Below are 14,057 nucleotides of genomic sequence, written 5' to 3'. Positions count from 1 at the left end.
TATGTATGTGGTTTTTTTTTCTCTCTCTTTTTTTATGTATCATGGCACACGAGCAGATATTAATGAATGTGAACAAGTGCCTAAGCCTTGTGCATATCAGTGCTCCAACACCCCCGGCAGCTTCAAGTGTATCTGTCCACCAGGACAACATTTATTAGGGGACGGGAAATCTTGCGCTGGATTGGAGAGGCTGCCTAATTATGGCAGTCAGCACAATAGCTATAACCTTGCATGGTTCTCCCCTGTGAGAAACAGCTATCAACCTCAACAGCATTACAGACAGTACTCACATCTCTACAGCTCCTACTCAGAGTATAGGAACAGCAGAACATCTCTCTCCAGGACTAGAAGGACTATTAGGAAAACTTGCCCTGAAGGCTCTGAGGCGAGCCGTGACACATGTGTAGGTAAATGTCAGCCGTGTTACGTTTCCTTTCTGGGGGCTCATTTCTGGGCCAGAGTCTAAACATATGCACAAGCACCTGTGGCAGTTTGGGTGCAGCAAACTACATCTGATCTCAAATTGGGGATGACTCAAAGTTCCAAGACATTTACTCTGGCACCTGAAACTATTACAAAATTTGTTCAAGTAAATGATGTATTTATATGTGTACATTCTGATAATTAATTGTTTTATATTGACAGTTTCTCTCTTTTGATCACTCTTGAAAGTGTTATTAAATTTAATGCTATGTAGAAATAAATTTCAGTGGCATTCAGAGTACTTTTTTTAAAAAAGAGAGAGAGAATATGCATATTGCCATTAATATAATACCATCAGATTATGGCTGTTACCTGGTTGATGCCCAAGCAGTGGGTTAAAAGTCTAACTTTCGGTGTCTCAGTCAACTACTTGTTTTATATGACAACCAAAACGGTGATGACTATTGTCCCACACTCCCAATGGAATTTCTCAGTTTGATTATTTTGTATATATGTAAATCGCTGAAAAGATACTATGAGCCAGGACAAAATTAGGTTGCTTTCATTGCTCTAAAATATGTGCTTTCAATATCTTTATCTAAACTCACAAGTCTACAATTTAATTTGTTTGCAAAAGTGAAGTGTAATTTCCAACTCAGTAATTGAGACTTTGTTTTCAGTTAAGCTGCAAACATTACCATCTGTCATTCATTTAATCCAATTTTCTGTGAGCGTCCACAGTTTGCGTGCTATTGAGCTATGTGCCAAGAGAAATTAGCAAACATGAATTAGCCCCACTATTGGTTAGATGACAGAATAAAGCAAGGAAGAAAGGGAGGAAGGTGGGAAGAAAGAACTTTTGTTTAAAGACCCCATGCCAACTTCATTTTCTTTCATTTTTCCTAAGTATTCTACATTTATTCTTGCCTAAATATGCTTTCTGTTAGACATTTCTTATAAACATTTTAAGTCTTTTTCTGACTTCAATTTTTGTCATTATTTCTCTACCCTTCTCCAGGCCCTTTTCCTGCATCATTATCTTCTCAGACATGCTTCCTTAGTCCCTCTTTTGTGGACCCAGCCTCCCTATCACTTCTATCAGCTGGACCCCCAGACCCACTGGATACTTAAACTTTAAACTTTTCTCTTTACATCCATATTTTCCCAGAATTTTTCTGTCTAGTTGTCTTGATGGACCTGCAGGTTAATATAACGTGTGTGGAACTTTCTCCTGTGATCAGTGCCTTAGAACTGTCAACAGTGCTATTTTCTTTTACTCCTTGAACTTCAAACATTAATCCATTCATTACCAATTCTCTACCATTAGTCCATATGGTCAAACACTGCTTAATTCCTAACCCTGTGGAATCCACAAACCTTATGAGGAGGTCAAACACCACTCTTAACCTGCTCCAAACATTCTGAGTATGGGTAATTTTTCATGCCCATGATTTTGACTTGACTGGTTGTTAGCTAAAACCTTTTGCCATTTTTTTTTAATTGACAGAATTAAATTTTGACAGGTTGTCTTTCAAAGTTTCTCCCAAATAGCCATTCCCACTAAAGGGTTTCATTTCCAATAATCATCCCACTCTCCGACTTCATCTTAAACAAACTCTTCTCTTCTACCTATACCCTCCTGCCCAAAACCTTGTTTATACTGTGACGCATGAATTGAACCACACCCCCCACACCATACACCTTCTAGTATATATTTTTTAATCATCTGAAGGTCCCAGTAATTTTAAGAAAGCATCCCTGATTAACAACCCCATTCTCTATTCCTTCATCACTGTCTAAGCTCTACTGTTTCACAGGAAAGTCTCATAAATGTTTTCTGTCCTTGTGTTTATATGACACTAATATTGTAAGAATTATCTTTTCCAAACCATTGACTGAGGCAGCTACTATTTCAGAGGACCAGTCTTGGAGAATCTGAAGTAAACTTCCATATCTAATCAATTACTGGATGTGTGAGTTTTAGATGGGGGCATTTAGAAATATTTCTTACAATATGATATTTTACAGTGTTCATACTAATAAAGAAATTTACACCAAGGTTGCAGACAGCTTTGGAATTATGTTACGAGCAACTTGTAATAAACACCAAATGCCTTTAATTAACCATCTGGGATAGACAACTTACAAAAGATTCAAATTAACAACACTGTGCAATCTTGTTAGACTTGGGCTAAAGTTTAGCTGTTTAGGGAAACGATTCCAAAGCTTAACAGGAGAAATGAACATTGTGTTGCCTCTGAATGCAGAAATCACACTTGGAGCCACTTTGAAACTCAGACTCTGGGAAGAGTGATACTGACTTCTTGGAGTTCCACATCATTTACATTTCTGTGATTATTTTAGGTGGAAGCAGATTGTAAAGGGAAAAAGTAAAAATAACTCATACAAGTTGTGGAATAAATGCTTTGGTTCACTAAAATGGGGCAAACACAGTAACAAATATTTGATGAGTGTTATCCTTAACAGATTCTGAGCCTTTGCAAGTATATTCTGAACATATGCAAATCATGTACAACAAACACATACTTTTGCTGTGAATCACCTACCAGTTTTCTCCCTGTCTTCTCTTCTCCAGCACTCCTGCTCCCACTTCAAGTTATGTTCTCTCTTCACTATTCCACTGGTTGGTGGAACTAAGAACAAATTCTAACATCAGTCTGAGCAAAACACAACCGGGATAAGAAATCTTTGGTGCCCCAAATCACTTCCCTTGTCCTGAAAGCAAATAGCAATTAGCTTTTAATTACAACCCATTCTCCTCTCCTTTTTATTGCTACTTTCTTAGCTTTGTTTAATAATAGCAGATAGTTAGCTCTTTATTATAAAATGCTTTCCCGAGTATTATGATATATGAACCTTCCAATAAATCTGTGCAATAAAGAAAGCACATCAAGTGAGTCCTTTTGACAAAAGAATTGACTGAGATCTTGAGAAGTAAAGGGGCCTGCCCAAGGTGTCACAGCAACTATTAGATATGTGGTTGTAATTGTATGAAGTAATTGTATGAAGTTCATATCACAAAATTAAAAACACCTCCCATACTTGATATCTCTATATGGGAAGGCAATGCATGGATGTTGGGAGCAGGTGCAGGGAGAGAGTTGGCTAAAGTTTAAATAAAATAAAAACTAACATTCCTTGTTCTAATTACCATCAATATAAACTTTGTTTTTCGGGTAAATTCTACTATTCTGTCACGAGTTTAGTATTTTGGTCATATAGGATCTTGTACAAATCTGTTTTGTCTGCCATCCCAGGCTTGTTTATTAACTAGTCTCGAAATTGGCCAGTTTGGGGCTTCAGCTCGTATATAATTACACACAAACAAGATGTTCATATTTTATGAAATAGTACAGTTAACACTGGACTCCATTAAAAACAGATCCTGATAGAAAACAGTTCTAAGCATGTATAAACACAGGAGTGTAAGATCACCAAGAAGATTTTCTATTGTATAGCAACAACTTGTGTATAGTTGGTTCTGTCATAGTTTCTGCCTTTGTTACACACTCTGCTTTCTTTCCACACAGATATTGATGAATGTGAAAATAGAGACATTTGCCAGCATGAGTGTAAAAATACCTTTGGGAGCTATCATTGTATCTGTCCACCTGGCTATCAACTTATGCTCAATGGAAAGACTTGTCAAGGTGAGAAAATGTTGGAATGTTTATTGCTGCAACTTGGCTTAAAACCAACATAAGAGGGCAGCCCGGGTGGCTCAGTGGTTTAGTGCCACCTTCAGTCCAGGGCATGACCCTGGAGACCCGGGATTGAGTCCCACGTCAGGCTCCCTGCATGGAGCCTGCTTCTTCCTCTGCCTGTGTCTCTGCCTCTCTCTCTCTCTCTCTCTCTCTCTCTCTCTCTTAAAGAAAAGAAAAAAAGAGAAGAAAAAAAAAACCAACATAGGAGAGGGTGGGAAATTAAATGTCTTCTTTTTTTGAATAATTATTCTTCTAGTTGCTTTCTATTCCTTCTAATTCCCATTGGTCATATTTATCTTTAAACGTTGCTTTTGTAAGTAGGAGAACTGGCGAGAAAGCAATTTGGCAGAGGAAAATAGTTGAGAAGCATTTTTGTTGTAGTCTTATAGAAGGAGCAAGAATGCCTAAATCAGTCTTGTCATATATTTTTAAAACTAAGTGGGAATAGACCTCTTTAAATGACTTTTCAAAGTTCAACCAAGATGGAAGAGGAAAGGGGAAGAGAGCTCAGTAAATTTACTCCAGTGTTAGGCATTATTTTATTTTTTGTCTTGGCCAACAGTGGGTAATTGGTTAAATGCTGTATTCTTTGAGTCTGCAAATGATGTAGAACAGTCAGGAGCTAGCTTTGCAAAATGCAAAAGGTTTAAACAAATGAATATTTGTTTGATATCTCTTCCCTTTGATATCATAGTCCAGTGGAAACAGATATGTAAATAAAAGCATAATTTTTTTTTAAAAAAGCATAATATATAGGGTTAGAGGTGCTATAACAGAGTTTTGGACAATATGTAGTGACAGTAGAAAGAAAAAAAAAGCTATAAATCTCAATATTACCATCTTTACACAAAAACGTGAAAGGGGCAATTTTGCCTTGATGAGGTATATTATGTTGCAATGCATAAGTTAGATCAAAAAAGAAATAAGAAGGGATAAGAAGGGATCCCTGGGTGGCGCAGCGGTTTAGCATCTGCCTTTGGCCCAGGGCGCGATCCTGGAGACCCGGGATCAAATCCCACATCGGGCTCCCGGTGCATGGAGCCTGCTTCTCCCTCTGCCTGTGTCTCTGCCTCTCTCTTTCTCTTTGTGTGACTATCATAAAAGAAAAGAAAAGAAAAGAAAAGAAATAAGAACATATATAAATCTTGAAAAATCTAACAAGGAACCCCCTCAATTTTGTGGTCAAAATCAGAGTATTATATAAGTATTAACAAGCCTCTGAATTTTACTCATTTCTGTCATGTACAACCTAGATCCTTTTCTAAAGCATATCAAATAAAATCTCCAACAGAGTGCTTTCTCAGTAGCAATTGAATTTAGATAAAATGTGCCCTCTCTGTGAGATTCACAAAAGACTTGCTAGGATGCAGGTCATGGAAAGGGTATTCCAGGAAGCAAGACCTGGATGGACGATGGGGCCACCAGAGTTCCATGAGCTCTCACCTCTCCCACAACCATTCACCCATTCCCTCCCTGGAAACCCCAACTAGATCATTTGGACTGGAGAAGGAAAGTGAACACCATCATAACCTTCATTCCCAGCCATCTGCACAAATGCTTGTTTTAAGAACTTACCCTATGCAGAACTTCCTACAGAGATTTGAAGTATGAGAATAACATGTTTACGTTATAGTCATATTTTTCTAAAGCAATTATTAACTCATCTTAATCAGCCGTACAGACATGCCAAGGGCAATAATTTGTACCCATTCTACCAATAATAAAATTAATTCTCAGGGCAATTACACAATCATTAATGTTCTAGAACAATCAAGAAAAAGGGTAGGACTTGGTCACAGGTCTCATAACATCTAAAATGGTCCTTTGTCTCTCCTATCATGGCTGTGAACACCAGGGTCATTGTACTGTGGCAGCACAGAGAGGCGAGAGCATTTACACTGTCCACAGTTTATAACTTTCTCCAGGTCATCTCCCTAAGAACCCTCTGAAGAGGTGGCCCAACATTAACTCTACACCTCCTGTGAGTGTGCCAGGAACCAAGAAAGGGAGCATTTGGAACAACCAACTGAATTTAAAAAACCCTTAGCCAGACTTTTAAATGCTATATTATATCATATCTTCGTTGGAGGATTTTTCTTTTTTTCTAAATTGTGCCAGTTTGTTCCTTTAATTGCCCTTGCCACTCACTCAGTTCAAAACATTTTTCAACTTTCAGTTGTGCTTCAGAGAGTGGAAAATAATGTGAACAAATCAGAAACAGGTGTCACTTGAAATGTTTGCAATTCAAATGGGTTACATATTTTTGTGGTTTTAAAAAAGACTTGAGAGAAAACAATTACATCTTTTAAAGCAGTCTTTAATCTGAAGAATAACTTCAAGTCTTTTTATAGCTTTAGAAAGTGTTTCAGGCATTTATAAGAGAGAAAAGGTTGATTTTCATTTACATGTGCGTTTTTGAAGCTTTCTACGTTAGTGGTAAAAATGTCAGTGATAAAAAGGAAATAAAAGTGAATTTGACATTGAACAAAGGACAGACACTCTAGTCAAAAATGGAAGCCAGCAGACTACAAAATGAGAGACAAAAAACCTGACCAATCATTATTTGCCCAAGAAGCAGAGAGGAGAAACTAAGAGATCTTTCTGCCAATTTTAAGCCCCACTAATCTAATTCTGAACATGTAGAAACACTATTGGCATTGCAAAAATGAGTGTTTTAATCTATCCAAGTTTTTTTAAAGTAATCCATAATGTTATCAAGAATCTAAATTATTCTCTCTAGAAGACAGATGTTTCAAGTATGTTTTTCCTAAATTATTGTTTAAAGTATCCAGAAGCAGTTGGTTAAATGCATGCATATGTTGTAAAGCTATTGATATAAAAGTGTTTCAGCTCATCTTGGTAATCTTCTCTTGTAGAATATTTAGATTATAAAATACCTATCCTTTAATTTCTACCATAGTAATTTTCTTAAAATATTTAATAAAAACCAGACACCCTTATATTGTCAGATAACAGAAGACAGCATGATTTCTCCATCTTTTCTGGCTTCTCTTCTTAAGACCAGGCAGTAGAATAAATAAATAGAGTGAATGTCTATAGGTTCTTAAGCCTGAGAAGGAGAGTTGTAGACAGAAGACAAAGCAAGACCACCTTCCAGAAACTCAAGTACTTAAGAAAGCTTTTCGATAGGAAGTATACATTATCATAGAGCTAAAGGCAAACACTTTAAATATGAGATTTTGATATATTTTTGTAGATTCATGTTCAGCCATTGGAAATCTGTAATATAGATACTCTTACTATACCCACAGGCATGTGTCCAGATTCTGGTCTCCATGCCACCATTTCCATGGGCCCCTGCAGCCCACTGGCCTCCATGTGCCTGAAGGAATTCACCATAAAAATTAGAGCTAAAATGAAATGTGATGGATGAGTGTGAAAGGAATGTTTTTTTTTTACTGAGAAAAAAAAACATTAGGCCAATTGAATGTCTTTCACATTTTCCTAAAGGGCTTTTCACTTCATTCTTAGACAATATCATTTTGCCAAGGAGATAACACCCTTCCGACAGACAAAAGCATAATTACAAATGAGTTCACAGAGACAATAAGCAAGATTTAACTGAAATATAAATTTGTTTCACACTGTGTTGTATTCCTGTAGGAAAACTAGTCCTAATATAAAACTGGTCATAGAAAGCACATTATGTTATTGTCAATACATCTGAGTAATTGAAAAGTCAAGTGATTTACTCCATATCACCCTCCCTCAATGTCTTTTTACTTTGTGTAAACTATTATTAGCAAGTTTAAATAATTACACTGTTTGTCACTTCCTTAGAAAACAGAATAAAAAAAAAAAAAGAAAACAGAATATATTTGGAACAAAATCTAAAATGCTCATTTTTGAGACAGAAATGGTAAACCAGAAATAAAATTTAGCATTTATAGTCCATCGTTAATATGCTGTCTCTTGAAACCTCACTCCTTTCTCTTTTTTTGATAGCAGTTTTTCAAGTTATTTAAGAACTCACAAAAGAACTTACAACTTTAACACAAATCTAACATACATACCATTTAGCAGATGCCAAATCACTTACTACTATGAAATGATACAATAGTTTCACATGCCCACTGGTGTCTGCACCAATTCCATGATGGAAGTACACTTGACCTTTAGGTCCTACCTCTGCAGAAAACTAATTTGGGCCCAATTAATTGTAATGTTCCCTCCTGTACATCAGGATCTATGTTTATTCACACAGTAAAGAAGGAGTAGTATTACAAGTACCTACATGCAGCCAATTAACTTAAGACTCTATCTAAAATAAGTAGTCTTCAAATTTTTGGTTGCCTACTCCAAAAAAAATTGAAAACTTTATACTTCGTACTTTTTAAAGCCGACTTCTAAAATTTCTTATCATATCTAAATTGTTGTAAAGAATGTGGATTCTGGCTTTGATGTACATGTGCTTTAAATATTCTGGATTCTGGATTCTGGCTTTGATGTACATGTGCTTTAAATATATTTTCATCAATATTTTGGACCTATAGATAACCCGGTTAATGAGGAATGATTATTATATAATTTTAAGGCCTGTAGTCATTGTTAAACCAACCAGCATGACTGTCAGAAAAAAAGTCTTAAGGTCATTTTTCTGTTCAAGTAAAAGTGTTAGTAGGTGTTCACATGACAACTAGCTCAATTCTGAAATCTAATTTAAAATAGAGAGCTCAGACCATTGGTTTGTAGCTACGATGAAATAAGGCCTGCCACCATCAGTATGAATAACCAGTTTTCTCACCCTTCACATGTGCCTTGAAGCATTTTGCATCTGGTATCATAAACAGACTAGGGGTTCATGGAGACCCTTTTTTTTGTAAAGCAGAAGGATATAAAATGGGAATGGGGACAGGAAGTTCTCAGGCAGAATGCTTTTAGGAAGGAGAACTTAGGGGGCATAAGTTTCTGAATGGAAATAATTCCCTGATCTATTTGCCTGCTCTCATACTGCAGGAAAGCTTCCATGCACTATCAGGGGAATGCAGGTACCACAGTTGGAAACGATTGCTCTAAAATATGGTTCTTAACATTAGGATCTCAAAATCCCTTAAAAATTTTGTAGAACTCTGTGGATACTCTTTCCAAAAAATCCATCAATCTCAATGTTGTACTCTCTGTCTCTATCCCTGTCTGTGTCTCTCTCACACATACTCATATGTCCACACACAAAAAGATTTTCATTTACAAATGCCCTGGTGTTCAGAATATGGACCCTAAGTTAAACTCAAAAACATTCATTTTGGGCAGCCCCAGTTGCTCAGTGGTTTAGCGCCACCTTTGACCCAGGGCGTGATCCTGGAGACCAGGGATTGAGTCCCACATCAAGCTCCCTGCATGGAGCCTGCTTCTCCCTCTGCCTGTGTCCCTGCCTTTCTCTCTCTCTCTCTCTCTCTCTCTCTCTCTCTTTCTCTCTCTCTCTCTCTCTCTGTCTCTCTCATGAATAAAGCTCAAAAAAGTTTCCTTTAGGTCCATCTTGATGTTTCTTAATTAATAGTGATTTAAGTGTGTTTTAACAACTTTGTATAGAAAAAACAAAATAGTATTTCATTTGTGTGTTTCCCCACTACCCAAAGGGGAGCTATTACCCTAGAAAGGGCACCCCACCCCCATAACACCTGAGGATGGATTCTCCACAGTTCAGATTAGATTCAACTTGGATTGTGGTTCTTGGGTCATTCATTTGATCCTGAGGGATTTTTTTCTAAATGCTGTCTCTCTCCACAAGACCAGACTGACCTGAATTTATAACTTGACTCCTTCAATTTCTACTACCCTACCTCCCATTCAACATTTTGAACTTCTAAAACAAAATACCAGGAAGGATCATTCACATTTTAAAGAGGTTCTTCCTTTACAGAAAGGCTCATAAGTGTCCTTTAAATTTTTAGCTTGTTTCTCATGAATTTAAAGTATTATTTGCTTTACAAAACTCAAATGCACTCTATTTTCCAAATATAAAAGGCACCAGACTTGCTATATATTTAATAGCCCCCCTTCTAAAAGCTCAAATAGCTTTTATTTTTCGATATCCTTTCACAAGTGTTAAAAATTATCCTTAAAGCAGTATGGGAAATAGCACACCAGGTATCAGGATCCTCATGTTGTGGTTGAAGAAGCTTAGGTATGGTTACCGAATTCATTCGTGGGGATTTGACATTCTGGTCAAATACCCACAACACCTAACCTTATGTCTTGCTCAGACTTGAGTTGCTGATGCTGCGTGTTCCTTTGTGCTGTTGCTAGATGTTGATGAGTGTCTGGAGCAGAGTGTGCGCTGTGGGCCCAATCGCATGTGCTTCAACATGAGAGGAAGCTACCAGTGCATTGATACACCCTGTCCACCCAACTACCAACGGGATCCTGTTTCAGGGTATGTCTTCCCTTCTCTTCTCAAAAATATTTTTGAAAAGCCTTCTCTCCTCCACCAATATACCATGTCTACAGTTGTATATAACTCATAGGAAGTCAATAACCCCAGGGGTATATGGAGTTACAGTGTGTTCCTTCCTCAATGAATGGGTATGAAATGAGCTCATCCTGCAGCAGCCACTGTAGCCTAAACGATCACTGTTGGCTGCCAAAGTCTTCCCGGAGTGTCTCCCCAGTATGTAATCCACCATGCCACATTGAGAACTCTGCCTCAGCAGTGAGCATTTTATGGGGTGATAGAACCTGACCTCCTTCGACATTTCCTAGTTTCTGTTTTTGTTGCCTCTGGGTTTAAAGGGCTCTCAGCACTTAGAGAATTCCAGGAAGTACCCTGGCTGTAATTGTGATGACTCACCAGGACTCCATGAGAGAATGGAGATGAGCAAGGATGAGTCAACAGTCTGTCTGCTTGTATATGGTCTTGCTTACATTCTCTGCTGTCTGAAACACTATCTTTTCTGGGTTCCAAATAAACTACTCTTCTATTTTCTCCCTCTTCTTACAAAAATGGCATACTCTTTTCAAGTACCAAGTCAACAGGTGTGCTTGAAAACAGAGATAATGGTCATCGTGAATAGGACCTGCTAATAAGAAAGTGGTTCTGAAACCCAAAGCTGGTTGGAGTTCACACTTTGTTTTTCTTCTCGGCAGTGACTACCAAATTACTGTAACATGATCAAGTGTGGAGTGCCTCAGATCCAGCAAAAACCTATTCAGAATTGCTTTAGGGGGAATAGGAAGGGAATAGGAAGGGGAGGGAGAAGATTAAAAATATTGACATAAGAAATATCCCAAAAATACTATGACTGAAGAATCCATATCTTCAGAAAAATGGTCCTTTGAATATTTTTTTTTTAATTTTATTCTCCATTGCCAGTGATCTCTGGCAGATAGTTTAAAAGTCATGATGTGGGTAGCGGGGGTGGCTCAGCGGTTTAACGTACCCTTCAGTCCAGGGTGTGATCCTGGAGACCCCAGATCGAGTCCCATGTCCGGCTCCCTGCGTGGAGCCTGCTTCTCCCTCTGCCTGTGTCTCTGCCTCTGTGTGTCTCTCATGAATAAATAAATAAAATCTTAAAAATAAATAAATAAATAAATAAATAAATAAATAAATAAATAAATAAATAAAAGTAAATGAAAGTCTTGATGCCTCAAAAACAGCTAGTGTGGGCTCTGAAAAAAAAGAAAATATTTTATTTTTAATCTAAAGTAATGTGGAAAACAAATACCAAAGGAAGAGCATTCTTCCCCCCCCCCCCCCACCGCCCCGAGGAATCTTCATTAACTGACCTTTTATTATTTTTAGGAAAATAAACCAAATATCAATGAATTCTACTTGAGCTATCAGCCTTAGGATTGATGTTACAATTTAAAAATAGCTGTGTTCCTCTCTTTAAAAACTACTTGTTTCCAGTAGATGTATAGATGCTTCTATTTCCCAAACGAGCTTTTCATTGTAAAGACACTCTTGTAGTACTCATATTTACTGCAGTGGTTCAGAAACTTCTGATTTTAATGAAAATGAGAAATAGATACTTGACTCTAGACCAGCATACTGTCATAGGCATCTGGCATCTGGTTTGAGTTAGTGACATAGAACATGGGGTGGGCTTATTGCTCTTGCAGTCAGACTGTCTACTGCCTGGAATGCCTACAAGTTGTCATGGATCATGGTCATCTGCCTCATGCCCTCTCCTCCTTCCAAGCCAGATAACAATATGCACTTCATGTGTTTTCTGTCTTTAGGTTCTGTCTCAAGAACTGTCCACCCAATGATTTGGAATGTGCTTTGAGCCCATATGCCTTGGAATACAAACTTGTCTCCCTCCCATTTGGAATAGCCGCCAATCAAGATTTAATCCGGCTGGTAGCATACACGCAGGATGGAGTGATGCATCCCAGGACAACTTTCCTCATGGTAGATGAGGAACAGAATGTTCCTTTTGCCTTAAGGGATGAAAACCTGAAAGGAGTGGTATACACAACACGACCATTGCGAGAACCAGACACCTACCGCATGAGGGTTCGAGCCGCCTCCTACAGTGCCAATGGGACCATTGAATATCAGACCACATTCATAGTTTATATAGCTGTGTCTGCCTATCCATACTAAGAAGCTCGCCAGAGCCTAATCCACATATTTAAACTGCATTAATCATGGGAATCAAGTCCCCTTCCAGATTACCATCTCCTGAACAGGAGCCAATCTTGGCAACTTGAAAATGGTGCTATGCTCTGTTTTGTGTGCCTTCCTTGGTACTGCTGAGGTATTTTCATGATCCCACCATGGTCATGTCTTTTGGTAAGGTCTAGAAAAGTCCCTTATTATTCTCTTTATTTATTACACTGGAGCAGTTACTTTCCAAAGATTATTCTGAACATCAAGAGGACATATCAGTGATGTTTTATAGTAGCATAGTAGCTAAGATCATTTTCCTTTAAAAAAAAAAAAAAAACGAAAACAGAAATAATTCACTCAAAGCCAAGTGGATTTTTGAGCATTTGGCCATTTTTTAGAATAATAAAACTGATTGCTATATATTTTGATCAAAGCTTATTAAGTAACTTATGAGGATACTTTTTTAAGTATTGATATTTTAAAATGGGACTTTTACACTTATTTTCATCTTAAGAGAAAAAAGAAACAGCACTCATTTTGAAATATAGCGTGGCTTCTAGAATGTTTCTTTGATACCAAATAGTGTTCTCACTGACTAAACATCCAAAATAAGGATATTATTTTCAGTGATTTTGTGAAGTGAGCTGAACCACTTATGATAATAGAAACTTATACTACTTTGTCCTCAGATGATTGTTCATAGCATGGATCTTTGATATAATCTTCCTTTCAGTTAGCTCCATAACTTTACATTCCAGCATTGTATTTTCCTGTCAGTTGAAAACAACCGTTACAAATACCAAGGGGACAGTTTTCTTTGTTTTCTTAAAAATCATATATGTTCAAATTAACATAAATGTCGACGTCAATACACTGTACATGGTGGTAACAGACTCTGGAAGCAATTGCCAAGATGTATTCTATTTTTATGAAATGTATATATATTACCTTGGCGTATTTTCTATATAATATCTTGATGGACTATTTTATAAAACAAAAAACAATGTTACAGTAAAACCAGCCTAAATAAAATTTTCACATCCCTTTTCTTAACCTTTTTGAAAACTTAGAATTTGTTTCCTTACAGCTATCCTAGGTGTTAAAGTTTATATTCACATATATGCTCCTATGTGTATGTCATACATACTCTGACAGAAACAGACTTTAAATGGATCCTCTGAATTAGATCTGAGTTAAGTTTAATTAGTTCTGTGATATAGTCAGATTTAATGGTACTAATAACCTGTCTCGAGTGGTAAAGTGAACTCTGGTTGTTCTTGGGATGAAGTGCCAAAATAATGCTTACATTCTCACCAGTAGGCATTTCTAATCAAGAA

General features: G+C 37.2%; 1 protein-coding gene across 3 annotated transcripts in view; it reads left to right on the top strand.

The window, feature by feature from the left end:
* Positions 1-13,773, top strand: part of HMCN1 (hemicentin 1) — a 464,969-nt gene extending 451,196 nt beyond the window's left edge. For 2 of the 3 annotated variants that reach the window (XM_077901921.1, XM_077901924.1), the window contains 4 exons: positions 57-407; positions 3,975-4,094; positions 10,416-10,542; positions 12,348-13,773. In XM_077901921.1, the coding sequence (XP_077758047.1) occupies positions 57-407; positions 3,975-4,094; positions 10,416-10,542; positions 12,348-12,714 (965 nt within the window). In that variant the 3' untranslated portion in view covers positions 12,715-13,773. The remainder of the gene's footprint in view (positions 1-56; positions 408-3,974; positions 4,095-10,415; positions 10,543-12,347) is intronic. The other variant, XM_077901922.1, reaches the window with a different exon arrangement.
* The last annotated feature ends 284 nt before the right edge of the window (positions 13,774-14,057 follow it).

Source organism: Canis aureus, chromosome 6, assembly GCF_053574225.1.
Source record: "Canis aureus isolate CA01 chromosome 6, VMU_Caureus_v.1.0, whole genome shotgun sequence".
Taxonomy (NCBI): domain Eukaryota; kingdom Metazoa; phylum Chordata; class Mammalia; order Carnivora; family Canidae; genus Canis; species Canis aureus.
This window is presented reverse-complemented; position numbering and strand designations above follow the sequence as displayed.